This window comes from Alternaria arbusti (genome assembly GCF_024043155.1).
Source record: "Alternaria arbusti strain BMP 1465 chromosome Unknown scaffold_7, whole genome shotgun sequence".
NCBI lineage: Eukaryota > Fungi > Ascomycota > Dothideomycetes > Pleosporales > Pleosporaceae > Alternaria > Alternaria arbusti.
Genome location: NW_026249947.1, coordinates 1645985 through 1672492, shown reverse-complemented (window position 1 = coordinate 1672492; position 26508 = coordinate 1645985). Strand labels below are relative to the sequence as shown.

At 53.7% G+C, this 26508-nt stretch overlaps 11 protein-coding genes across 11 annotated transcripts; 8 read left to right on the top strand and 3 right to left on the bottom strand.

Annotated features, from left to right (window-relative positions):
• Positions 1 to 234: 234 nt before the first annotated feature.
• On the top strand, positions 235 to 1678 carry J4E86_006371 (uncharacterized protein; the record flags this gene model as incomplete). The annotated part of the gene is made up of 3 exons (XM_051446900.1): positions 235 to 630; positions 679 to 1057; positions 1107 to 1678. The coding sequence occupies 3 exons, from the start codon at positions 235 to 237 to the stop codon at positions 1676 to 1678; spliced, it is 1347 nt and encodes a 448-aa protein (XP_051302475.1).
• A 685-nt stretch (positions 1679 to 2363) lies between these two features.
• On the bottom strand, positions 2364 to 3571 carry J4E86_006370 (uncharacterized protein; the record flags this gene model as incomplete). Its single annotated transcript, XM_051446899.1, has 4 exons — positions 2364 to 2806; positions 2878 to 2992; positions 3089 to 3328; positions 3425 to 3571. 4 exons carry the CDS (start codon positions 3569 to 3571, stop codon positions 2364 to 2366), a joined length of 945 nt encoding a protein of 314 aa, XP_051302474.1.
• Positions 3572 to 4769: 1198 nt separating this feature from the next.
• Positions 4770 to 6058, top strand: J4E86_006369 (uncharacterized protein; the record flags this gene model as incomplete). The annotated part of the gene is made up of 3 exons (XM_051446898.1): positions 4770 to 4960; positions 5010 to 5462; positions 5515 to 6058. The coding sequence occupies 3 exons, from the start codon at positions 4770 to 4772 to the stop codon at positions 6056 to 6058; spliced, it is 1188 nt and encodes a 395-aa protein (XP_051302473.1).
• Positions 6059 to 6883: 825 nt separating this feature from the next.
• Positions 6884 to 8356, top strand: J4E86_006368 (uncharacterized protein; the record flags this gene model as incomplete). Its single annotated transcript, XM_051446897.1, has 2 exons — positions 6884 to 7334; positions 7548 to 8356. The coding sequence occupies 2 exons, from the start codon at positions 6884 to 6886 to the stop codon at positions 8354 to 8356; spliced, it is 1260 nt and encodes a 419-aa protein (XP_051302472.1).
• Positions 8357 to 8926: 570 nt separating this feature from the next.
• J4E86_006367 (uncharacterized protein) lies at positions 8927 to 9490 on the top strand (the record flags this gene model as incomplete). Its single annotated transcript, XM_051446896.1, has 2 exons — positions 8927 to 8975; positions 9225 to 9490. The coding sequence occupies 2 exons, from the start codon at positions 8927 to 8929 to the stop codon at positions 9488 to 9490; spliced, it is 315 nt and encodes a 104-aa protein (XP_051302471.1).
• Positions 9491 to 12664: 3174 nt separating this feature from the next.
• Positions 12665 to 14926, bottom strand: J4E86_006366 (uncharacterized protein; the record flags this gene model as incomplete). Its single annotated transcript, XM_051446895.1, has 2 exons — positions 12665 to 14778; positions 14827 to 14926. The coding sequence occupies 2 exons, from the start codon at positions 14924 to 14926 to the stop codon at positions 12665 to 12667; spliced, it is 2214 nt and encodes a 737-aa protein (XP_051302470.1).
• Positions 14927 to 15663: 737 nt separating this feature from the next.
• J4E86_006365 (uncharacterized protein) lies at positions 15664 to 16473 on the top strand (the record flags this gene model as incomplete). Its single annotated transcript, XM_051446894.1, has 3 exons — positions 15664 to 15711; positions 15759 to 15816; positions 15866 to 16473. 3 exons carry the CDS (start codon positions 15664 to 15666, stop codon positions 16471 to 16473), a joined length of 714 nt encoding a protein of 237 aa, XP_051302469.1.
• A 249-nt stretch (positions 16474 to 16722) lies between these two features.
• On the top strand, positions 16723 to 17416 carry J4E86_006364 (uncharacterized protein; the record flags this gene model as incomplete). Its single annotated transcript, XM_051446893.1, has 3 exons — positions 16723 to 17005; positions 17185 to 17301; positions 17352 to 17416. The coding sequence occupies 3 exons, from the start codon at positions 16723 to 16725 to the stop codon at positions 17414 to 17416; spliced, it is 465 nt and encodes a 154-aa protein (XP_051302468.1).
• A 428-nt stretch (positions 17417 to 17844) lies between these two features.
• Positions 17845 to 19756, bottom strand: J4E86_006363 (uncharacterized protein; the record flags this gene model as incomplete). The annotated part of the gene is made up of 4 exons (XM_051446892.1): positions 17845 to 18669; positions 18729 to 18815; positions 18867 to 19241; positions 19433 to 19756. The coding sequence occupies 4 exons, from the start codon at positions 19754 to 19756 to the stop codon at positions 17845 to 17847; spliced, it is 1611 nt and encodes a 536-aa protein (XP_051302467.1).
• A 791-nt stretch (positions 19757 to 20547) lies between these two features.
• On the top strand, positions 20548 to 22554 carry J4E86_006362 (uncharacterized protein; the record flags this gene model as incomplete). Its single annotated transcript, XM_051446891.1, has 1 exon — positions 20548 to 22554. The coding sequence occupies one exon, from the start codon at positions 20548 to 20550 to the stop codon at positions 22552 to 22554; it is 2007 nt and encodes a 668-aa protein (XP_051302466.1).
• A 710-nt stretch (positions 22555 to 23264) lies between these two features.
• On the top strand, positions 23265 to 26443 carry J4E86_006361 (uncharacterized protein; the record flags this gene model as incomplete). The annotated part of the gene is made up of 2 exons (XM_051446890.1): positions 23265 to 23480; positions 23540 to 26443. 2 exons carry the CDS (start codon positions 23265 to 23267, stop codon positions 26441 to 26443), a joined length of 3120 nt encoding a protein of 1039 aa, XP_051302465.1.
• Between the last annotated feature and the right edge of the window lie 65 nt (positions 26444 to 26508).

The following is a 26508-nucleotide window of genomic DNA, read 5'->3' as shown; positions in this document are numbered from 1 at the left end:
GCAGCTCATGTCGTCGTCTCCCTACGATTTGCCACGGGCATGACATTGCGACTGTATGAACGCTCGTCTTGAGATTGATGCTTTCGCGAACGACACCCCACAATCTGCGGTATCTAACGCTTAACATCGAGGCTTGCTTGGCGCCAACACGGTACTCAGCCGCAAAATTCGAATTGCGGTACTGTGCGTCGCGCCATCAATCCAGAACGATCGCGTGCCCTGGGCGCATGGAAGATGAAGACATCCTTGCTGCTGTTCATCGCAGGCCTCAGCTCAGTAGCCCTGGCTAATGTCGGAACATCGAGCGGAGAAAGCCAAGCCCATGCCACAAGCAACACACTAAACGCCGACGAAGTCAAGATCGCCATGGATAATGCGCAGGTCGCGCAAGATCCCTTGATGATGGGTGCGATGCCACCAAGCGACAACAGCGCCTCGCGCCGCCACCGACGGGAGAAGCTACAGCTGCTGAAAAGGATGGACAAGAAGAGCGGTAAATGGGGAACGAGCCACCCGCGTTACAGGCTCCTCGAGGTGCTGTGGGCATATACAAGGTACCGCGAACGCCACATGGCTGAGCTGGACCGTTGGCGGAGTCTGTACAAGAGCGTCAGCAAGAAGCAGAAGAAGGTCGGTCGCACGTGCGCGTTGTGATACCGGTTGCTCACAGTGAAGCAGACATTGGAGAACACCGTCGGCTACACGAAGAAGCTCGATGAACTCGAAGAGCTGATCTACGTGAATGCAGCGGTCTCCAAGAGTATAGCCATGCACGCCATGAAGTTCTACGGCATCAGCCAGGAAGAGCTGGACGAGCACATGAAGCGGGCAGAGAGCGACAAGCGCCAAGCAGACAAGTTTGCGACAGCCCAAACGCTGAAGCACTACGTACGCGACTGGGCGGACGAAGGTCTGAAAGAGAGAAACGAAGCGTTCCCATGCGTACTGAGCACCTTGAGCGCCATCAAAGCAGAGTCAGCCGAAAGCGCACCACTCAAGGTATTGCTTCCAGGCTCTGGAGTCGGTCGGCTGGGCCATGATGTCGCCAATCTCGGAGGTAAGTGTGGCGCGCAAAAGCAGAAGAGCGGCGACTGACGCAGTGACAGGCTTCGAGGTCACGATCAACGAGTGGTCAATGTTCATGAATGTCGGATACCGGTACATGGAAGCGCAAAAGGAAGCGCACGCGGTTACCATACACCCATTTATTGACGGAATGTCGCATCAGGCTACGAAGGCCGATATGATCCGGAGTGTGACGATACCCAACATGACCCCCAACCCAGGCGTCCTGCTTGTCGAGGGCGACTTCAACACCGCATTCAACGACCAACCAGGCCACTACGACATCATCGTCACCCATTTCTTCATCGACACGGCGCGCAACCTCATGGCCTACTTCGACACCATTCAGAGGCTGTTGAAGCCTGGTGGTCGATGGATCAACTTCGGCCCACTCCTGTACGGCACCGGGCCCTTCGTGCAGCTGAGCTTGGAGGAGATCATCAATGTCATTGAAGAGACGGGCTTTGAGTTCGAGGATCTGGGCGACGAGTGCGGCGAGCTGACGTTTGAGGGCAAGAAAGTTCGGAGTAAGGAGGCGGAATACGGGTTTAACCGGAGAGCGTTGACGCGGTACGCATACCTGGCGCAGGTTTGGATAGTGAAGAAGGTATAAACTGTCGCGTCGCTCGCGTTCTTGCGCACACGTTGCAAGAGATCGCAACTGCGTACACCAGCTATAGCAGTGGCCTGCCTCCTACCTAAGAAGACGTCCGTAGGCCTACTAGCCCCTACCCGGGAGGACCTTTTAGGTCTGCTAGCTCCAAGCAAATTTTAGCAGACATCAAGTTTACCCTGAACTAACGTCCACGGACCAGCAGTCCAAGCTACAATTTTGAACAGCAGAGAAGGCCGCGATGAGCACTGCTGAGCGGGTTACAATGAGCCACCGACTACCACCGAACGTATTCCAGGGCGAGACGGGACGGCCGTGTGCCCGAAGCGATCTGTCCCTCGGGCCTTGGCTATCATTTTCTTCCGCATGGAGTGGGATTTCGCGTTGCGGCACCTATCAAGAAACGAGGAGAGTAGGCAAGATGAGAATGAATTGCTAGAGTCCAGATGCCTCAAAATCGATGTACACAAGACGTGCTGTGGGCGCCACCCAGGAAACGAACGAGGTATAGACGCGAGATAAGAGAGCCCGTTACCGAAACCATCGCCGTACGCCCGCGCCCCGGGTCTTGATGCGACAAGTGTTGTTGTCCTTGCAGTCGACAGCATCCTCGGACACCGCCTGGCTACAGGGTTGTTCAAACTGTTCGATCAGTGTAATAATCCCTTACTAGATGCGCAGGTCTTTAGAAACCGTCACTGCTGTTTTTAGGGTTGACTTCCGGAGAAGAATTTGCCTCCACCAGCTCATGCCCGCTTTCAGTCGGTGAACCATGACGGATAACAGCCTTCCACCCCGGCCACACTTTGCTAGTGAGATCTCCAAGGCTTGACATTCTCGCTGCGCCAGTAGGTACCTGAGGCCTCGCAGCAATCGTGCCCCAGATGGCTGCAAGCGGCTTTTTGAGAGATGGCAGGGACGCTGCGATCATACCCATGTGCAGTTCGAGAAAGTTCCAAATCGAATAAGCGTCATGCTCATCAAGCGGACTGGCCTTGGTCTGTCTCACTATGCCGGCAATGGCCGCAAACGCGCCAAAGGAGAGGATCAGAACCAGTGAGATACGAATGCGGATTGTGACCTTGAGCTTGATGACGATTGGGATCGGCAGGAGGGCGAGCAGGATATCTGTGACGATGTGAAAGACTACACGGTCAGGAACGAGATCGAAAGACGCAAGTGGCTTTAGTGGAACTTACTCCCGTTTCCGAGCCCGATGATAGTGAAAGTGCTCCGGCTGTAGCACTTTGCGTTGCCCACTCCGAACGGCGGCGGACGCAACCTGTAGTCCCATGCCGCTGTGATGGGGACGCACTGAAAAGTCTAGCACAGTGCCATCGCTTAGCATGGATAAATTAAACAAGGGAGGCGCTTCAAGCAGCTGCGTGAGACGTGAACGGGCTCACTCACTATCGTCCCCACGCTGACGAGGGTCAAGATAACCATGAGCACAATGGCAAGCCAGAGAGCCCGAGAGTACGACTTGTTCGTCGCTACCAAGCGCTGGAGAAAGAGGCATATCGACACTTTTACCAATCCGAGCGCAACTACCACCGACATCTGGTGGAAAAAGCGAAACATGAGCAGCTGGCGATACATAGCCGCGTTGGCTTCAAGTAGCTCGACACGACTCCCCAGCCCTAGCCCGACCTGGAGCATGTAGAACACGAAACAAAATGTTGCAAACACCTAGGTACGCCGGGTCAGTATAGAGTCCCGAAACGGGTTGCAGCACACGATGCGTACCAGCGCGCTGATCATCACCCAGTCGTCGGTTCCGAACGAGCCGTATGGTCGGCCACGCTTGGAGCGAGCCCAGCAGCGGGTCAGAACGACCGACAGTGCTGCTACGTACTGTGGTATCGAGTAGGCGAGTAAGTGCGCAGCGGGCATCTTGGTGAGGTAGCGAAGGATTGTGAAGTTATGGGGTCGTGATGGACGCTGCAAGCCCTACACGTTCTTGCTGCTCCGTCATGTTACCGTTCCTTACGGCGCGGTCAACGCACATGAACGTATTTTGGAAAGACGGCACAGAGCCGACTTCTCGATGCTCGTCCGTCCCGTAGCAATGGAACCGATGAAGGGAGCCCAATTTAAGACGGCATCCTGTGCCATGCGCTCCACGATAAGCTCCTTACTACCGCAGACAACTGGCACGGCTAGAAAAGAGCATGCGCGTGTGTTTGCTAGTCTGGCACGTATCTCGAGCCTTTCAGTGCTGCTGTGCGAAGCGATATCATGTCATGGTAGCTGCTGGGTCGTCGAGTCTGTTCGCTGTGCTCTAGGCAAGCATGGGACGGAGTTGGCATCTGCGTACATCCTTGCATACGCGATGCATAGACATTTCCACTTATGCTCCTGTGGGGCGTTGAGGATGTGGCGGGATAGTGGTGTTCCTACGCGCCAAGCGCCTCGTGCTCGAATGTCGCGTGCAGGTGCGGCAGAGAGGTGAGCGGACTGGACCCGATTGGAGGCGAGCGTGCAGGGCTGTTGTACCACGCCGCCTCGCGTACTCTAATGTGGCACAGTCGCCGTATGAGGGCAAGACCTCCACGCCGCTCGACGTGCTAGACCAGGCCAGAGAGATGCCACAATCACTCGGTGCGCTAGACTGCCAGATAACTTCTCGCGACTTGCGCGGCCGAGACTCCAACGACGTCGTCTTTCTCCTCTTCTACACTGGACGCAACAAAGTCATCGGCCGACGCGTCGATGACCCGCAACGATACCGTGAGGCGTCCTGTCGAGTGTCCGTCTCTGATCGCGCATGATCTCTGCAGGTCCCAGTCTCACTCAATCAACGGCGTTGCCCCTTCACTGCTCCACCGGGCCGCCCCAGACTCGCGGAGCTAGCTCGAAGCCGCTGACTATGCGTCCTACAGGACGTTCGTGCTCTGCCTATCAGATCCTGGCGGTCGAGTTCGCAGCGGCTAGATGCTCCCGAGGCTTGCCCGCCACCGTGTCATTCTCCACCCTATAAAGCTGGATGCTGGCCTCACTGGCCAGCGTGCCTACACCGTCTGAGCTGGTATCACTTTTGTTCTTGTATCCTGAGTAGCATCAACGTTAGACAACCAAAACAAGCTCGACCATGAAGGCTGTCTACTTCTTCAGCGTACTCAGTGCGGCCTTGGCCTTGGCTGGCCGCACCCATGTGAACTTCATGGAAAATGATGCTCTTGCTGCTGAAGGCTTCACAAAGTTGATGTTCCACGTGGCGAAACGTGGTCTTCCGAGCCCAGGAACTTGCACACCCGAGAAGTTGTCGGTCCGAAGGGAATGGTGAGTCGATATCGAAGCTGGAAGCACCAAACCACTGAGATCGACATAGGGCAACGCTACCCCGCGAGGAGAGGGTCGCCTACACCGATGCCGTTAATTGCCTGCACAAGCTGCCGGCGAGGACTCCGGCTTCTGTCGCGCCGGGCGCAAAGAGTCGCTACGACGACTTGGTCGTTACTCATATCCAGCAGTCGCTCTCCATCCACGGCACCGGAAACTTCCTGTCGTGGCATCGGTACTTCACCTGGGTCTATGAACAGATGCTTAGAGACGAGTGTGGTTTCCAGGGGACTTTTCCATATTACAACTGGGCTCATTATGCCGAGGACCCGAAGAGCGGTCCGTTCTTCGACGGTAGCGCTTCGAGCATGTCTGGCGATGGGGAGTACATCCCCAATCGCAACTCTTCTTGTTTTCCCTGGGACGGCGTCGCTGGCCCCTGCTACATGCACCTCCAGCCTGGAACAGGCGGCGGTTGCGTGACTTCCGGCCCCTTCAAAGAGTACGTTCTGATCGCTTACTGATATCGCACAGGCCAGCTGACTTTCTGGCAGCTTCAAGATCAACATGGGACCACTTCAGACTATGCTTCAGATTCCCGGTGGTCTCTCGCCGAATCCGCAGCCTGATGGCCTGGGGTACAATCCTCGCTGTCTGCGCCGCGATATCTCTCTGCAAGCTGCGAACGCCACGTCGGATTCCGAGGTCGTTCGCCTTATCAAGAACCACACGAACATCGCGTCCTTCCAGGCCGAGTATCAGGGTGCGTTCGCTCAGGGGCGGATGGGAGTGCACACAGGTGGACACTACACGATAGGCGGCGATGCAGGGTCGGACTTCTACAACAGCCCTGCGGACCCGGCATTCTATCCACATCACGGGATGATCGATCGCGTCTGGTGGACCTGGCAGAACCTAGATCTCGAAAGCCGCGGGAGGGCGGTGGCGGGCTCCGCGGGCGCTATTGGCGACACTACGGCCACAAACGCTACGCTGGGGGACAAGCTAGTTATAGGTCCGTATGTTGGATATCCGAACGTGACTATAGGCGAAGCTATAAGCACGATCGGGGGCCCGTTCTGCTACGTGTATGCGTAAACAGCATTACAAAGCGCGTGTAGACTATAAATAAAGTAGCGGCGCGTTTAGTAGTATTATAATAGTCTTAGGTCTACGTACGCCTCTTCAGATACCCACCTTTCCTTGGATCGTCTGAAACTTCGGGCTCTTTCTTGGCGATGAAGGTGAGGCGTACCTAGGTAGCGTTGAGGGTTGAAAGACCGACTACAGCATACCGCCGGTCTGCGCAATGGTCATCAAATAACTCAGCGGTTTCCCGGGACAACGCACACAATACTGGGCTGTCTAGCACCCATACGAGAAGCCTGCGCCGTAGACAGATCAGTCGCCCTATACTCTACGAACTGACTGTCTGGGCTACTGAACTGGTGGCTTGCTGTCAGTCCGAAGTTCCAAATCGCATGTTTGCAAAAGCGCTCCATCATTGGCCGCCCCGGTGGTCGCGTCATTCCGTCCTTGAATGATCCATTAGGAACGTAAGAGACACGGATACGCTTGGACGAGCAAGCATTAAGCTCCACGCCTTAGTTCATGAAGAGGACCTCTCCCCGCCGCGACCGGAATTGGGCATCGTTCGCTTGAGTGAAGGTAATGCAAGCAAACATGTGGTCGCGCCTCATCAAACATCACGACGAGACTGTTTGCGCAGCGGCGTGGAGGGGAGAAGAACTATAATAGAATCGAACGTCATATCAAATCCTCAAAGGTTAGATTGCTGAGTGAAGAGTCGACGCGTTTGGATCCGTGCAGACTCACCTTCACTGCGACTTTCGCTTAGCAAAGCGCGACAACGGCCACAACACTCCGCAGCTCGTTCCCTTCCACTCACTCTACTTCCTCCAGATGTCATCCGCAACACCAAAGGAAACGCCTGTCAACGCGAAAGACATCGACATGGCTCGCCTCAGCGTTCCCGCGAACGCGACACCGAAAACCGATCGAAAGCCGAGCCGTTTCCGCGGACTGTTCAGACAGCAGTCCAGCTCGAGCGCATCATCCAGTCCCGCTACCATGCAGAAGTCGCCTCCGCCAGTCGCATTTAGCCCGTTGGCGTCGCCATATGTGCGCCCAGGATACAAACAGATCGGTCTCCTACCCAGCGAGCAGTCCATGCACAGCTTACAGCGACTTGGTGAGACTGAGGTTGGCGATGGCGAGACGATTGGTTCTACAGCAGTTGAAGAGTCAGATCTAGGCGCGATCGACAAGACTCCGATACGCGATGCCGGCCGCGGGACGAACTGCAAAAGCCAGGATATCTCTCCACGCGCAGCTGGCGATGCAGACAAACGAAGTGGGTTGCCATTGGGTTCTTCCCACAAGATCGCAGAGGCCGTGAACAGTAAGGGTCTACTCAGGGCGCTTCTTTACAGCATGCTAACATTGTGACAGACGAGAACAGTAGCCGCGTTTGCGGTGCAAGTTTCGTGGACTCCACGGAGCATCAGATACTACCTGGTACGTCAAGCTGGTCACAATGTCAACGCACTCACTAACAAGCCTGCAGACAGCCCCAATTATCCCCAGCACGGCGGCCCCGTCGAAGACCCCAACCTGGTGCGGTACAAAACCACCAGCATCAAGCGCACAAATGACTTCCTCAAGAGTGCTCGTATATCGCCACAAACCGCACGTCCCATCGAGACCGCCGACGAGCACGTTTACTCCACGCTTTTGAATGAAGACGAGCCCAGCCTCCGCAAGTCTTTCGCGTCGAACACCTTCGACGACGACAGTTCGCTAAGTCAAGGCATCCGCGAGTATGTCGCCAGCAAGATCGCCGAAGCGCTGGCCGAGCACAACCGGGAGCGTCAAGACGACGCCGATGCTACGGTCAACAACATAGGCCCGCTGAACCTCATCCTCAAGATCGACGCGGCCGGCCTCGCCAAAACGAATATCTCTAAGCGGTTGACTGTGGACGAAGGAAAGATCGGCGACTTCCCGGAGCGCCTCACCATCGGTCCCTTCGAGATCTCGAATGCGCAACTAGAACGGGACATTCAGTTCGGTGTCACGGCCATGTACGCGATTACCTTCCTCAGCGCATCTCTTCTAGGGCCGAAGACTCTGCTTCTTGCTCTCTGGAAATCGGCGATCTTTATGGGGGTCTACGCCGCTCTGTTGCGTCAACTGTGCTGGACTGAGAAAGTCGAGCGCGACGTGCTGCTGGCGCCTGTGTGCTTCGTTGTCAGTGTGGCTACAGGGATGGGCGAGCAGCTACTTGCTCAGTTGGGCATGATGATGGTTGCGGTACTCGCTGAGGCTGTCGAACGCGCCGCTCAAAGCTGCGATGTGCAAATCCATGCTGACTAGATGTCTTGAGACAGCATGGTCATACTTGGCGTATGATTCGTAGGGGTTGCAAGCGTAGTCGCGGCTAATGCCGACAGCTAGGTGAATGAAGCTACTCAATGTCTCAATGCACTCTCGAATGGTGATGTGGTGAAGAATGGAGGAAGGCACAGGTCAAACCCTGCAGTAGACGGCGCCCGCATGCGCGTCACAGCTGGACACACAAGATTGAACAAAGCGCTGTTTTATTGCGCAACACTTCCTCATCTACATTGTAGCGCATTACCGATGACCCGTCACAGTATTAACTCCCCATAGTGTCAGGTCTACGTTGGCTGCGGACTCGCCGACACAGCGTGAAGGCGCGTCGGTCCAAGACCAGCAATCGCCACGCTCTTCGATACCTCGATGTCATGACCAGTAACAAATACAAGCAACATCGTGCAGGTGTTCATGCGAAGAGTTGATGAGCGCGCGACAAAAGTGTCACGATTCCATACGTCGCTGCTGCACTGATCAATCTACAGTGCTGACGCCCTAGGTGAAAGCGACAGTCACATCAGCGACGGCGCTCTTGAAGGTAAGTTAACAATGGCATTCAAAATCAGGGCGACAGTGAATGCGGTTGTTACCCTTGCTAGTGAGGCCTATCGTCGTAGAAGGCGGTTAAGGGTCCACCATCTACCATAGAAAGCAGATAAAGTGATAATTCACCTCGCTCTACGCACTCTCGCAGCAACAAAAGCAGCCACCATAACTCCACGGCATGTCCCCATTGCTTCAAGCTCTCAATACAGCTCTCCAAAGCCTCACTCTCCAGAAGCTTACTCTTTGAACCACTCAACCCCACCCACACACCCTACAACACCCACTTTCTAACACCCCATAGACAGCAACGGCCCCGGCTCACCGCGAGCAATCGCCAACTTCATCATCACCAAGCTCACCGACGCGACGATTTACGTCCAAGACCTTATCAAGGCACGAGCAGAAGAGGAGTGGCGTCGCGTTCGAGAGGAGAACGAGGCTATATCAAGGGAGGCGCGCCGACGCGTTATGGATTGTGGGGATGCGGATGAGTCGTTGATGGGGGATCAGGAGGCGGATGAGGAGAGGAGGCGGCCACACTTGGAGGAACACTATCGCGCGCAGTAACAAAATGCGTGATGGTTAAAGATGAATGGCGAGTTGTGGAAGCGGAGGTGATTTAGTAATAAGACCACACTTCCATGCGAAAAGGACTCATAGACGGCCTTGACCCGACTGTTCTACTACTCTTATTATCGCATTTCAATCGTATCATCTCCTAAGGCTGCCTCTTCCGCACCACCCGTAGATGTGTCAAACGTGTTCATAAAAGTTCCTAGGTAGGCAGAGAGAAACTCTAATAGATATATAGTTCAGCCTGTTACATTACAAGACCTATTATACGGATACATTCCAAATTCAAGTTGTCGTGCTACCTTCTTGACATCCAAAAAAGGTGGACTAGCATTTCTTGTAGATCTGGTAGGAGCCTCTTCCGACAGGAATATGTTTGCACGCGTCTGTGACCCCGATCCACCGAAGACCAATCCTGTGCGATCCTGCGCGGAATGTTAGCCTGGGGAACCTACCCGTTGTTAATCTCACGTTCACTAACCTTTCTGTAGGGTGAAATAACCCTTACTGCCTCCATTCTCTGTTATACATTCCTCGGGGCCCCCGCAGCGGGAGGCATCGAGGGGTCCGTCGCCGTTTGTAACACCAACCTTTTCCCCGTCGACAAACACCTCAAAGTGCTGGCACCTGTCGGCAGAATCGGCAACTACGAATATGCTTTCTTCTGGTACTTCGACATCTTCATCGTACATTTCCGAGGGCTCGTATGTGCCCTTCGCGTGGGGCAATTCAATCTTCGTCCAGTTTACTAAGACATCGCTCAGACAAGGTTTCTCTGCAAGTTGTTGTGAAACCGGCTCTGGAACAACAACAGTCGGCGGGTCGGGACGAGTTCGGTTGAAAACATATCCGTCACTGCATTTGCAGTCACACAATTCTGGAACAGGATCCGAGCATGTGAGGGCGGGTACCTGGCCTTAAGCTTCTGTCAGTAACGGATGTCATTACAGAACGAGAATTGCTTACCATTCTCGCAAGTGACTGGCATGCCTGAAAACACGTCCGAAGCGAATTGTGCGCCTGCGATGCCACAAAGCAAAGTAATGAGAGAGGCGGAGGTACGCATTTTGTTGGATGATAGTATGATTGTAAGTAGCAAAAGGGTGTTGGACTCAGAAAAGAGCTGTTGTTGTAGTTAACTTTGTATGGAAAGTCTTCTTCTTAAGACCTTTCGTCCTCTCTCTCGGACCCCCTCATCCCCGATGCAATTGTAATGGAAGTATCGCGCAAGAGTCGCTGTTAGTCGGGCTGGTACGCTGTTTTTTCAAAACAAATACTTGTTGAGGCTGGTAAATCTGGGAAGGCCGACTACTTCGTGCAAGATCTTCGAACTTAAGCACCTAAAAGCAAGTGTTCCAAACTTACCTCGCAAGAGTAATCTAGCTTCATGTGCATACAGAATGGTTCAGATAAACAAATCCCACGCTATTAAGGAATAACTTGATCTGGAAAATGGTACTGCGATGACGCAAAACCGAAAGAAAGACCCAAACCCGTTCTGGAAAATGGTACCGCGATGACGCAGAACCAAAGGAAACAGTCACTCGACAAAATGGTATAAGATGCAGCTATAGAAACGACTAAAGCTGATATCTCACTCATACCTCCTCAAGTCCTTCAAAACTCACCTATTCCAACCACCATGAGAAGTTTCAGTGTTTTGCTTGCCGGCACTCTATGCACGGTTAGCTATGCCCAGGGCACGCAGCACGTGCTTGGCTCACTCGACCTCTTCGGAAACTCGTACCAGTGCGACAATGGTAAGCAAACCTAAATCTCGAAGCACCTTGCGAAGCTCACTCAAGACTAGGTGTGAAGCCATCTATCCAATGCGTGGACCCTTCACCACCGGCTAGCTGCTTCTGCTCCTGCTCTAACAAACTCACCTTCAATCACACTCTGCCTGCGAACTTCACGGGCGGATTGCAGCCTTCCCCGGATACTTGCCAGGCAGACAAAGAACAATGTCTCCAGCGCGAGAATAATTGCAAAGACTCCTTGGTTGCGCAAACGGCGTTGGCAGACCAATTGAAGACGAACCTCGACGACGAAGAAAGCGCCCACGCGACCAGGCTGGAAAACCTCAAGAATCAATGCGATGCTCAAGAACAGACCCACATCGCACGCCAGACCGAACTCGAGAAACTTTTGGATGCCGCCAAGCAAGACGTCGACGTTGCCCGCAACAACCACACCTCCTGTATCAAGGAATGGAATCAAAAGCCCTTTACGTACGTTGGCTGTTACCAGGATATCGTCAGCACTCGATTGCTAGGTGATCTTATTGTAACTGACGATGCGATGACGAGGCCGAAATGCGAGGCAATCTGCAAGAGCTCCCTCTATTATGGTGTCGAGGATGGAAGAGAGTGCTTCTGTGGAGACATATTGAGATGGAGTGCTCCTGCGAGAAATACATGTACCACTCGTTGTAAAGGTAACACCAACAGCTATTGTGGAGGTGGATTAGCCATTTCGCTTTACAAGAAGAGCATTTAGGCGGAATGGAACGAGAAAGTAGCAGTGGGGGTTTCATTAGATGTCTTCGATATTAGCAGTACTCGAGCAATGATAGCATGATGATTCGTCCCGTTGAGTTTGGCTGAAATGTTCGTTGTTAGAAGTTAATGAGCCCTTGAAACCAATCACGGTTGCCATACACCTCGGACCCCCGCAGCCGCACGTGCCACATATCTGCCAGTTCATTGCCCACTCCGCAAATCTCTCATCTTCATCTTTGTTCACATTTGACATCACCCTTCAAATACCCTGCGCGAACGCGCGATTGCTCCTCTGATAGCCCTCCGCACGTCAGCCTCTCCACATACGGTGTAGTAGGTAGTAGCAATGAGTCAACAAAACCCTAAACATATGGTTGTTTATCCGTTACTACACGATATTTTCCCCATTACGATCAATCAGCCTAGCTATTCTTTAGCTCCCTACCTTAGTAATTTTTCCTTCTTCCGTCATCTTCCAGCTCATCACCCACACATCCTTTTCCACCACTATCATGTCATGCTGTTCGTTTGTATAATACGATTGATGCTTGATATAGTACAAAAACAATGAAGCGAAACCCTCCAACGAGAGGGAACAGGTCGAACGAACGCCATTCACCTCATAGATAACGTGCTTTTATGCACATCCATCATTCCCGTCCGCTGACTACGCGGGTATCGGTGCGGGAGGTTCTGGGTCGTCGCCACCATCACCCCTTGGTCTTATCGCCGTGGGGAGTGGGTTATCTGGAATCTTGATCGGCGCATCAGGCAAGGCCTTCAGCCGACCAGGAAGGTCCTCGCCCTTGATGACCTTCATGATCTCCTTCTTGTCCAGCGTCTCGTACTGCACAAGCGCATCGGCCAATCTGTCGAGCTCCTTGCGCTTCGACAGCAGCAGCTCCTTCGCATCCTTTCTTGCTTCATCAATCAGCTTTCGCACCTCGTCGTCGATGATTCGCTTGGTCTCGGGTGCGACCATCTCGTAATTAGATTTGTAGTCGACGTTGCCGAGCTTCTCTGAGAAACCGCACTGAGTCACCATCATGTACGCTATCCTCGTTGCGTTGGAAATGTCGCTGGAAGCTCCGGTGGATACATTCTCCTCACCATATACAAGCTCTTCGGCAATTTTGCCGCCCAGAGAGACCTGCAGTTGGCGTATGTATTGTTTGCGAGTGTGGTGGCCCTCTTCTTCTGGAAGGAAAAAGGTGATACCGGCAGCGTGACCTCTGGGAAGAATAGTCGCCTTGTGCAGATCGTTGAAGCCAGGCTTGTAGAGACCGACGAGCGCATGGCCACCCTCGTGGTAGGCGGTGTGAATCTTGTCCTTGAGCGGTACGGAGCGGCTCTTCCTTTCTGCGCCCATACTGATCTTGTCCTTGGCCCACTCCAAGTCGTCGAGAGAGACGAACTTTGCCTGAATCTTAGACGCACGAATAGCTGCAGAGTTGGCGACGTTCTCTAGCTCGGCACCAGAGAATCCAGGTGTGCCACGGGCGATGGTAGAAAGGTCGATATCAGGAGAGAGCCGGATCTTCTGAGTGTGGTACTTGAGGATAGCCAGTCGGCCACCTACATCAGGAAGTTCAACCTGGACATGACGATCGAAGCGTCCGGGGCGAAGCAGGGCTTCGTCGAGAGACTCGGGGTGGTTGGTGGCAGCAATGAAGATGACACCACTGCTTTGGTCGAAACCGTCAAGATCGTTGAGAAGCTGGTTGAGGGTCTGGCGGTGGTAGCTGGCGTCGCGCGACCTGCGCTTTCCGCCTATGGCATCAAGTTCGTCGATGAAGACAATGGCAGGCGCCTTGCCCCGAGCAGCAGTGAAGAGTTCGCGGACACGCTTGGCTCCGACACCAACGTAGACTTCGTCGAATTCGGAACCGGACATGTAGAAGAAGGGAACGCCGGCCTCTCCTGCGCAAGCACGAGCAAGCAGAGTTTTACCAGTACCAGGAGGGCCAACAAGGAGCACACCCTTGGGGAGTCTGCCGCCGAGCTTGTTGTACTTGTCTGGGTTCTTGAGAAAGTCAACGACATCGGTGAGTTCTTCCTTGGCCTCGTCGCAACCGTGAACATCGCTGAAGCGGGTATTTTGCTGCTCGGGGCGGACTTCGGCGTTCTCTTTACCGCCAACGCCCTTCTTGAGGACGCCGCTGGTCTCGACGAAGAGAGTGATGAGGATCAGGGAGACGTAGGCAGCCAAAGCGAAGCCGCAGATCCAGCGGACCCACTTGAAGATGACATTCATCAGAGACTCTTCGACGACGACGTAGACAGGGTCGGCCTTGACGCCAGCGCCGCCCCTGGTCTTGGCGACCTGAGCACCGCCAGCGTTTGCGCCGATGGCCTGGGTAATCGCCTGACGTTGGTTCGCAGTGAGCCCCGAGTGTTCGCCGCCGTCCTGTCCCGTCTTTGCCAAGGCGTTGTTGTACATCTTGTCAATTGTAGAGTTGGTGGCGAAGCGTCCTGTGTTGTACCGGTCGATGATGATTTGGTGGTAGTTGCCGCGCAGCAGAGCCGAGTAGAAGGAAGCCTGAGCGGAGGCACTCGTAGGGCTGGCATTAGCAGCCTGTTCGAGGCGAGCGAGTTGTTCCTGAGAGGGGCCACCGAAGAGCGAGCGCTGTTGTACGAGGCTGAGTCCGAGCATGCCGGGCTTGGTCAGCTGGCGGAGGTGCGAGAGAGGGCCGTTGCGCGACATGGAAGAGAACTGGCGTGCCCTGAGGGCAGCGACGGGCGATGTCGTGGCGAGGGGATTGCATAGTCCGACGCGCGGTACTGCAGAGTGTCAGTGTTGTGCCCTGACTGTGCCTCACTGCGACTTACCTGAACATGAAGACGAAGATGCGGTGGTGAGCTGCCTGACGCCGGCAGCCGTGGGCATGCGGCCCAGGGCGTGCCACGGGGAGCGCAGGGCGGTAGACATGGTGGGCGACAGTTGCGACGTGACAGAAGCGACCTTCTATATCAAAGTCAGTAGGGGTTCAATGACGCGATGTCGGAACTCGTGGCAAAACGCACCTGGGCAGCGCCGGCCGCGTGGAGGGCCATGGTGAAGAATGCGCAGCGCAGAGGCCGCAAGAACTATGTCTAGTACCCGATGAAAGAAAAGGAATAGGCGCGCGTGGGCGGTGGATTGGGCGTGGCGGCGAGAGGCCACGGAAAGCTAGTCGTCACGTCTATGGAAAGTGGCAGAATGGGCAGTGCTTAGATGCGTCGTCGTTCCGAGACCCTTGCATATGTTGTGTCTTGGCGATACGGCGGAACTCGACCTTGCGCCACCATCTGGCTCATATTCACCGCCACGGCTCATCACACAGTCGGCTTGTAGGACATCATGTACTCGTGTTCTCGCGTCTATTCACGTGCAGCATGCTACAGCGGCGTCTACTTCCGCGACGCGCCCCAGGGCTTGATGCGATTGGCCGATGACGTAGAGGCACCAAGTGCGACCGACCAATCTCGATTGTCCGATTGACTCTGAAGTTTACATCTGAAGTCACGGATGCGGCACTCAGGGTCGTTTAGTTCCATGTTGGAGAAGACATAGTTCCCAGAGTCGCGGCGCACCTCGGCTGGCGGGGTAAAGAGCCTCATAGCTTGTCGCGATGCTTGTCTAGATCATATACATTGCCTCGCTTTCAACATCACACAATCACAACAATGGCATCACCTAGATGGAAGAAACTGTACGAATACGCAGCATGCGACGTGCGCTTACCTTCTCCGTCCCTAGATACATGACTAATCTCTCCTAGCTCGCTGATGGGCTACTGAAGCTACACGTACCAGGCGCGGGCTTCCTCGCTGATATCAGTACGATCAGCGGAGTACATGGCATCACGTCACTTATTAACCTTGTCAGGGCCGCTGCTTCATACATCCAGCATTCCCAACCCTGAGCTTAAAAAGGTCCTCGCGCCCGCAGCGACCTTCCTCATGATCCCAAAAGCGACCAAGTCTTTCCCAAACCCTCCCAAGATGGCGGATAGCATGCCGGCTTCCAATCTCGCAGACTCCAGACCGTACGCAGACTACACTGAGAGCGGCACGGTTGTAGTCATCAGCCAGCCTCCAGGGCAGTCGTGCGCAGTCGTTGGCGGTATCATGGCGGCTCGCATGCAGCATCTCGGCGCAGAGGGTATTGTGGTCGACGGTCGCGTGCGGGACATCACTGCGCTGAATCAGACGCAGCTGCCCATCTGGTCAAAGGCGACGTCTGTCATCGGCGCGGGAGCCGAGACCAAGTTTCATGCACACAACGTGCCCGTGAAGATCGGCGAGACGGTGGTCGAAGCCGGCGACATCATCATGATTGACCCTTTCGAGAATGGCGTGGTCGCGGTGCCACAGGGCAAAGTAGACGAACTGCTCGATCTACTACCGAAGCTGATCGAGGCGGACGAGAAGGTGATTGCGGACGTGGGCCGCGGAATTAGCGTGGAGGAGGCGTTCAAGAGACATAGAAACTAGTCAAATCTCCTCTACAAAATAAAACCACATTGTTGAAGGAAGACAAGGCGAATGTGATCGCAAAGTGAAGAGACCACTGAGATCGCTCAGAATTACATGACGCCGCTAACCATTTCGCTGGCCCGTGCACCGCCCATTTTCGCGATCCCGGCATGACACCTCTCGCAGCTCTCGTTCCCCATCGCCCAACACCTCCGCTACCACCCGCACCCCAACTCGAGGACCCCCAATTGCCCCGGAGCCACCACAATGGGTATCACCGACTTCTTCTCCGACGTCTGGGAGACCTTCTCCCACCCCTCGGCCGACGCCGAGGGCCAACCGCCCGTCCAAGGTGGCACCAGCACCCAGACGCCTGCGTCCGGCACCGACGAGGAGAGCGGCGACGAGGCCGAGGTCAACAAGCAGGATGCGAAGAAGGGCGGCGACTCGGGCGAGCAGGGACACAAGCCGAGCGGCGATGACGAGGATGAGCCTGAGGAGGAGGAAGAGGACGAGGAGGAGCCCGACCCAAAGGAGAAGCTTGAGCAGGGTGAGTTATCCCGGACTACGAATATGGCAATCCAGCGGCCTTGAGAGATCAATTGCGTGTCTGGGGAGGCTTCGGCTTTGGTCGGACGTGTCGATAAGAAGCCCACCGTATCCGACATAGCCCGACATCAGACACGCAGCGCCACTGCAGACGGAACCGTAACTAACCATTCCATGCAGAATGCGCCGAGTCCAAGGAATGCCACGGCCCCAAGCACCACTACGACGAGTGCGCCCAACGGGTAACAGGCCAGATCGAGAACGACGGCAAGGCCAGCGAGGACTGCGTTGAAGAATGTACGTCAGCCCACCTGTCACTATGACAACCATATCTAACCCGCCTACAGTTTTCCACCTCGCCCACTGCGCGTCCCAATGCGCCGCCCCCAAGCTCTTCGCCCAGCTCAAGTAAACAGACCCGACCCCCGCCGATCCTCGTCCTCCTACGAGCGAATACCAATACAACATTGGTACACGACGTATTGTAGGAACGTAGCCCTTTCGGAATGGAATGAATGCAAGCATCAAGACATGTCAAAATGCGTGGATGACTGTACATATTAGAGTCGTGTTTAGAATATCACTGTACTTCTATCTTCCCGATCCAATTCAAGACATTGCACAAACAATATCATGAATGACGCAAAGCATCGTCTTGATTGATAATACGCGGACATGAATCCCGTTTACGCTAATAATGAAAAAGACGAACCAAGGAAACCAGTTCCCCTCCCATGATAACCCCAAAAGACAAGGTAAGAACACCCAGCCTACAAAGAAACCCTAGTCGTCGTCATCGTCATCCTCGTAATCGTCACCAGAATCCATGTCCCCAAGGAGTCATTGCTCGTGTCCTTGGACGTCTTCACCAGACCCCTCTTCCGCGACAACAACGCTATCGCCATCGACATCCTTCTTCAGCCTTCCCTCTCTACTAGCGAGGCCCAACCGCTTCACACCCAACATCAGCGGCAGTGGCAGAACCACCGCGCAAACCACAGCCTGGAAGACTAGCGCCCAAAGCATATGTCCAGGTGGTCTATTTCCACCCGTAGCTTCATCCCTGCCTGCGTCTTGTACGGCGTCCAGATCCACAGGTCTTCCGTCTTTGAGCTCGTTCATGATGACGATGAAGATGCCGCCGAAGACCTGTCCTCCGACCCAGCAGATTGTCGAAGAGACTTCTGGACTAGCTGGGAAAGTGATCTCGACTAGGTACTCCAGCGCGATCGGAAGCAGGGAAAATGAACATGCGCCTAAGACTGCACCGAGTACGTACGGCGCGACAATCGTACGCGTCTGCGGCGCCCAGATCATCGCTAGATAAGCTGCGGATAGCACAGGGCATAGGATCTTGATACCGAGCAGGTAGGCGTGTGTGCGGTCTATGATGGGAGAAGTGATGGCACAGGCTACCAGTCCGACAACGATGAGCACCGCGCCACAGATACCCGCTTCGTCTTCGGTGTAGCCGTATGGATACAGGATCTGGTTCAGCAGCGAGGTGAAGGCGTTGAAGAAGCCGGTGTACACGCTGAATGTGAAGAAGACGAGGTAGAAGGAGGGGGTACGTAGCATGTGCTTGAGGGAGGTCATGATTGACGTTTTGGAGATGACAGAAGAAGCAGACGGGGGTGTTGGTGGTGCCGCGGGGATGAAGAAGGACTGTGTGATGTTAGTTAGATGTGTGGTGTAGGCTAACGGTAGGATATGGGAAGACGTACCGGGAGGCATGCTACGGTCGTGATGATTGATACTATCAATACCGTAGTCGGTACGTCGCCCAAGAAAGGGTTAATAAGAGATGCAAGCTATGTCTTGTTAGCCATCGTTTCCTCTCTTCTTGCCGCGTCGGTACTCACCGCCGCTCCAAAGGGATTCGCCAAACTAGCCACCGCCGTCGCTCCAATCCTTCCGCCCTCAGTAAACCACATATCACTATACCGGGTCGGCGCCGCGAGCACAAACGGCTGCGCTAGCCCCGTCAAGATCTGGCCCACCATGACTACAGGGAAGATGTTGGTCTTGGTACCCGCATATCGGATCCAGTTGCCAATGAGCAGCAAGATGGATGCGGCGATGATGGATGGTTTGGGGCCGCGGTGGAGCAGGTAAATCGTTAAAGGACATGTTGCGGCGAAGGAGAAGAGGAAGGCGGTTGAAAGCCAGTTGATGGAGGATTCCGGGACTTTGAAGTATTGCGATGAGGTTGTTGATATGGGGGCGAATGTCAGCCACTAGGTTGTTATGTTAGTTACAGTTGTGCTTCGAAGTTTCTTGTTGCTCAAGAATGGAGTTCATGCGATGTTGTCCCAACACCACTGATCGACAACGCAGGGCAATGCTCAAAGTTCGGAACGGAAGACCCTTTCGCAACACCCGCAGAAGCAAACAACGGAACGGGCGACGGTGTCAGGTGTCAACTTACATCCCAACTAACAACAATGTTCAACAGCACCAACTGGCCCAGCCCAAGCCACCGTCTCTTGTAAACCTTGTAATGCGTATGGCTATAACTCTCTTTCTTCTTTCCCAGTCCAAACCTCCTCTTCTTGCGCCTTGGCGGCTGTTGCTGATGTGCTTCATTCACCACTCCATTCTCGGGATCGGCGGTACCATCTCTTCCAAAGTCGACTATTCTCATGTTAGAGGACCCGCTTACTTCGTCGTCTTCGGGTGGGACGTCTTCGGAAAGATGCGCGGCGTTCTTAAGCATCTCGTCGTTCGTTCGGGTGTGCGATAAGTCGGCCATTGTGGGTATTGCGGACGGCTTCAGTCCATGGACGGCGCGCAGCGCACAAAAGGTGTCCGTCTCTTGATGAATATGGGCTGGGCTAACGATAACGCTCCAAATCGCGCGGAAAGATGAGTCGGAATGTCCGGATGCCCAACGTCCCAGATGCGCGCCTTAAGTCGATGTAGTTGTTGATGTTGTTCTTATCGGTTCCGCGTCGCAGTCGCACATGTCAAAGCCGGGCGCCTCCTCCCAAGGTTGTCGCACGGTCTATTGGCGTGGGCTAAACAGTCGCGACCTGATGAGGCAAGGGGTACGCTTGCCGGGTGGTGCGGGACGGACTTGCCGTCTTATTAAGCTAGTCGGCCGCCACATTTGGCCTGCAGGTGGGTGAACTGTATCGTGGGAACTAGCCTTGCGCATTGTTGTCGCTGGGGTACGGGAGTCGGCTGATGCGTGCGCACTGGGAAAGATACTGCTTTTGGAACAACAGACGTGTTAGGCGAGGCGGGGTACAATGGGATCGGCATCGCGACTGCGAGGGGTTTGATAAGATTGGGGAAGAGGAAGCTTGTGCGTGCATCTCGACGTTTACTTTTCAGGGTAGAGTGAGATTAAGCAAAGGGTGAGGGAATAAGGTTTCTTTGAAGCTGAAGTGACCCAGATATTTTGGGGGCTCAGGTTTGACTCGCTTCGCCATTCCGTCTCAATCTGGCAGGCACGCAGGATGTCGCCGGAAGGAAGCACTCGGTAAGCTGCATCCCTCCAAGCTGCCATTTTGATGAGGCTTGAGACAACAACCACCCACGATGGGTGTGCACGCCAACAAAGCCAAGCCAATCCACGCCCACCTTGATTACGAAGCTTTACCGCATGCGAGCGAGTACCTGCGTATTCTCAGCCTGCACGCTGGCAACGCGTGGGAGCCTATCCGGTGTAGCTTGCGGCCAGTCAGCTTCTACGAGAAGCCGCATTATGACGCTCTGTCATATACCTGGGGCGACCCCAACGCCACCAAGCTGATCGAGGTCGATGGCGTCGCGGTCAAAGTTACCTCCAACCTCGAGCAGGCGCTCCGGCACATGCGCGACCCAGAGAACGATCTTCCGTTGTGGGTAGACGCTGTTTGCATCAACCAGTCAGATACGACGGAGAGGTCGCATCAAGTGGCCCTTATGGGCAAGATATATTCCGGATGCGCCCAGGTACGAATTTGGCTGGGCTGCGATGCTTCGCAATGCCGCCTTGGCCATGGAGCAAATGAGGACTTGAGAGGAGCGGATCCGTTTGGAATCATACGGTTGCTGGCAAGTGGTCGCCATGTCTCTGGATGGTCCTGCTTCCCACCCGATAGTCCCTATCGGATTGTCTACACGCCCGACGCAGACTTCAACATGATGTGCGAAGGCTTTCTCGCTATCTACCGAAGTCCTTGGTGGACACGCGTATGGACCGTACAAGAAGCCATCCTACCAAAGACTGGTACCTTGTACTTTGACACATGGACGGCATCGCTTCAGATGATCACCGAATGCGGGTTGTACTACGACCAACATGCCTGGAAGTCATGTTGCAATTATGCCGTTTCGCAAATGCCTCTTACAATGGCTATTGCTCTAAAAGACTTTTGCACCATAACCCGGAACCTTTATTACGATCGAAAACGCGATGAGGGAGGCGATCTCAAGCAATACGACCTACAGACACAACACGTAGTGTATGGGTTTCGGGCGTGTCAAGATCCGCGCGACAAAGTTTACGGCCTGCTAGGGGTCGTTGATGACCGGTTCTTCACCCCTGATTACGCCTTGTCCAAAGAGGAGGTCTTTTTCCAGGCTACTTACAAAATGCTTCGCCGCGAACGGGGGTTCCTCAAGAGTCTGACAGGCCCTCAATACGGCCCAGCGCCGTACAAATTGGCGTCCTGGGTGCGGGACTTTGATGCGCCTTACGATCGCATGGACGTCGATGTAATATTCGATCGGTACAAGCTCTTTGATAATGGCGTCTTCAATGCTTCCGACAACCACAGATCGAGCGCTGTCTTGCTGAAAGCTTCCCCGCGATTGTCGGGTCAAGTGGCAGGACGCGTTGGGCTTGGGGTCATAGGCAGGCGTGTAGGCAAAGTTAACTTTGTATCCGAAGACATACAGACCATAATATCCTTGACAGATCAGGCTGCCCGCAGACATAAAGATGTCTTCAAGAGATGGATGTTATCCGCGCTCGGCTCAAGTACCTTTGATACGTTAGCTTACATTAGTCTGCAGACCAATCTCCATAGGGAGCCAAATACCACCATGGCATTTTGGCGAACCCTGCTTGGAGGATTGGATATTCCAGTCGGCACAGAAGGCCACGCGTGGGATCTCAAATTCAGTCCTGCAACGATGCGTTGGCTCGAACACTTTCTTGTATGGGTGGAAGGAGAAGAGTGTACGATTGATGCCACACTATGCCATATGATCTCCGTCATAACACATGGCCGTCGCTACTTCAAGACCGAAAACAACGGCCAGGGCCTCTGCTATCCGCACGTTCGTGTTGAAGACGAGGTATGGGTTCTAGACGGTGGAAACGTACCGTTCATCCTGCGGCCTGCGCATTTGAACAAAGAAGAAAGAGAAGCACTCAAGCCCGTAGATACGGATGGATTCCAGAGCGATGGCGATATTGACTCCAGTGGTGACCGCCAGTCGGACAAGCCGCCTGAAGGCTGTTACGAGTTCATTGGCGACTGCTATTTTGACGGATATATGCACGGGGAAGCGGTTCGAGATAGCACAATCCGCGAGCAGTCTATCGTGTTAGTTTGAAAATATCGCGCCTCATGCCTAGCTGGGTGGCCATTAGGGTTCATTGGGAGTCCAATACTCCGGGGCCCTTACGAATGAGCCCTGGCAAACCGCCGTTATCGACTTTACCAATCCACCAACGCGCACAACTAAAGTCCCTCGCGAACAGACTTCATATTCGAGCGCGAGCCCACAAGCTCGTTTATATTGTGTTGTAGAGTCAACTGGTCTGTCCATGTTTTGGTGGTAGCCTACAACCCAATAAAGACTAGCTCCTTCAGGGGTGGGCAACAGCAGCCGCGTCGCGTGCGCAGGCTGCGCCTTCGCTTCGACAGCCCTTCTCAACCTCCAGATCGCCCACTGTCGGCGTCAAATACTTCCAGCTTCCATGAATCTCTTACTGAGCTAGCCGATACTAAGTGCGCCGCAGACATGCTCACGCCGACGCAATGTGCATGCTGTTCAGCCTTCGGCTGTACCTAGGCAGCCTCGACCCCGCCACCTCAGCCGCCATCGCCGTAGGTAGTATCTGATAGGTCAACCACGAAACACAATACAACTTCCATCGGGGCCTGGAATCTCCACCATGCACACCTCAGCCTGGCTGCATGGCATTAGTCGCGATGCAAGTGCTCGTTCCTAGTTCCGAGTGGAAATGCTCAGATAAAGACTGGCTCAGGCCTTGCGCGAATTTGCTAATCTCTTCACTCGTTATCGATTCTAGTCATGCGATGGATCCCATCAGCGCACTCTCCATCGCGACTTCTGTTGTCACATTCATTGACTTTACTGTCAAAGTCGTACTCCTTGGCCACGAAATCTACCAGGAAGGTACCACTGTCGGCGTTTCAGAGATCGAGAACCGAGCGCAGGAACTCAAATCGTGGGTCAATGGCTTGCGTGCACCAATCAGCGGTCGTAAGGACTCACTCAAGGATGAATATGAGGTACATCAGAGACCCAGCTTGTGTTATTGCATGGACAGATAAGGTGCTAACTGTTGAAGGCGCTGGACCTCATTATCGAAGGCTGCTGTGAAGTTGGAACGGAAATCATCGAATATCTGGAGGACCTTATCCCAAAAGTGAATAAGCGATCTGCATGGAGAAGCTTTCACCTTGCGCTTCGGACTATCTTGAAGAAAGAGCAAATCGAAGGGCTTGTCAGCAGGCTTGAAGGCTATCAACAGGACCTCTCGTTACGCCTCCTCGCCCTGCTCAACGCGAAGACGGATCTACACTCTTCAGAAGTAACTCAGCGCCTTAACAATCTGGAGACGGCAAGTAATCGCATTGTGCAGATTTTGACGTTCACACAAAGTTCTTCCGAATCATCGGCGTCACCTCGCGATCTTACGGGGGATCCCGAAAACAAGAGCCAAAATACTAGGAGAGAAAAAGTGCTCCGCGTCATTCTGGGGCTTGAAGATGGCACAACACTTTCAGTCGCCGACCAGAACTTCGCAATTGCCGGCCAAGAAGATTCGGTCCCTGGCAACTCAATTGAGCGTGTAATCACGTTCAGAGATCAGTCCAACACAGGACCTGTGAAAACGGTCTCCAACGATCGATTCTCGCCGCTTTCGACCAAAGTTTTGGCCGCGCTACATTATCGTGGGCTACAAAGCAGATTCAGCGATACAGCGATAGCTCATCATGACACATACGAATGGATCTTTGAAGCACCCGAGGAAGCCCGTCGTTGGTCACATTTTGCGGAATGGCTCCGTAGTGGAAACAGTCTATACTGGATTTCAGGAAAGGCTGGAAGCGGCAAGTCTACGTTGATGAAGTATATTTGCTCGAACCTGGAGACGACTCAGCTCCTTGAGTTTTGGAGAGATGGCTCTACGTTGCTGCAGGCCAGGTTCTTCTTCTGGGCGGCTGGTCATACCCTGCAATCATCTCACGAGGGTCTATTACGAGGCCTCCTGTACACGCTACTTGCGCAATGCCCACGGCTCATACCTTCCGTCTTTCCCGAAATTTGCACCGAGATCGTTGCAGGACGCAAGTTGGATCTCACTTGGACGCTTCCAGAGCTTGTTCAAGCTCTTAATTTGCTTGTCGAAAACTCCAAAGGCCTCAAAATTTGCCTTTTCATCGATGGACTGGACGAGTACGCTGGAGATCACGGTGAACTTATTAGCATTCTCGAAACACTGTCTTCTTACGACAACTTGAAGCTGGTGCTGTCTAGCCGACCCTTGGTAGCGTTCAATGACGCCTTCGAAAACATGCCTCAGCTTCGGCTACAAGACCTGACGTATCAAGACATGATAAAGTTTGTCTCTGATAGGCTGAATCATTCTCGGGGTTTAAGGGAAATGGAAGAGTTGGATCCAGAGCTTCGCTCAACCTTGGTTCGCGGCCTGTGCGACATGTCAGCCGGCGTTTTTCTCTGGGTAGTATTAGCGCTTCGTTCGATTCTAGGAGGGCTACAAAATGGTGAGACGGCATCTACGTTGCAACTCAAACTCGACGCGCTCCCGCCGGATCTTCACGGAATGTACAAGCACATGTTCAGATCGCTAGATCCAGCAACTCAAACGGGTACGGCTCGAATGATCCTCCTAATGCTGAGAAGCAAGGACGTGGCAAATTCCGAGCCGATAAGCCTTCTTCAACTGGCTCTGGCTGACAACGACGACGCGACAGTTGAAAAAGCTATCACCGATGAGGTGCGGACCATGCCGTCAAACAAGCGACGATCGCTATGCATATGGATGAAAAGAAGGATTGATGGGCATACGAAGGGTCTACTTGAAGTCAGAGGCCAAGACAATGTTGTTGAACGAGGCTCGTCTTCTATTGATGAATGGGTCGAGTTCTACCACAAGACTGCGATCGACTTCTTCCGCTCCGATGAGACATGGAACCTACTGAAGACACAAGCTGGCTCTCATTTCAACATCGACCAAACTCTACTCGTTTCGAGTCTTCTCGAGATGAAAGTATTGCCTTCGGAAAGTACACTTGTAGTAGAAACTAACCGTTCTTTTGCGAACATGCGGCAAGGACTTAGGTTTGTCGGGTTCCTGGAAGGATGTAACCTTCGTTCCCATACGGAGTTATTAGACGAAATGGAGAAGACAATGAGGGTACACTGGGCAAAGGCGGCGATATACAAGGAGCGCGCGAAATCCCGTGAAAATGTCACGGAGAACATGACATTCGAACAGTTCGTCGACATGCATATTGGACGCCCAATCAATCCCTTCAAGGAGGAGCCTGCTTTCTTAAGCCTTGCTATGGTATATGGATGCTACCTTTATGTTGCCGACAAAGTCTTATGGAGAAAGTCCGTCACCACCGAACAACGAACTTCGCTGACCATTTCACTTCTATACCACTGCTTCGAAGATCTGGAGAAAAAGGACGAATCAGCCAGGAATGCCGTCACCGCTATTCTCCAGATTCTTGATATGGCTGCCGAAGCGTTTACACACATCGATACATGTACTTACTGGGAGGACTTCACCATACAGCTGCGGGCAGCCATGCGCAGCTCAGCATTTCGATCTGATTTCGCCAACAATATCATGGATCTGTGTCTTGCCTTCCTCAATGATCGCGAGCTCCGCCTAGATCCCGAAGTGACTGCTCCGGAGGTCCGAAGCTTGCTCCGAGAACTCCAATCTGAAGTCATAGCCGTGAATTCATCCGGCGCAAAGAGCGATAGCACCCAGCAAGATCTAGACGAGTTCAACACGAAGTATGACAAGGCTCTAACTATACTCGCAACGGAATGGGAAGAGGAAAGCGACAAGCCTCAGAGGAAGCAGAACGGCGAAGGTCGGAAGTGGCCTGGGTTCGTGTTAATCCTCACAATACTCATGTCGTTATTTTTCCTAAGTTACAACCTATCATTCGGTTCGCCCGGTGGCCCAGGCACTATACGAGATCTCTAGGTCCTTAGCCGACAGCGAAGTTTCTATTTTCTCTTCTTTGACTCGTATCTGTGTGAGAAAATCTT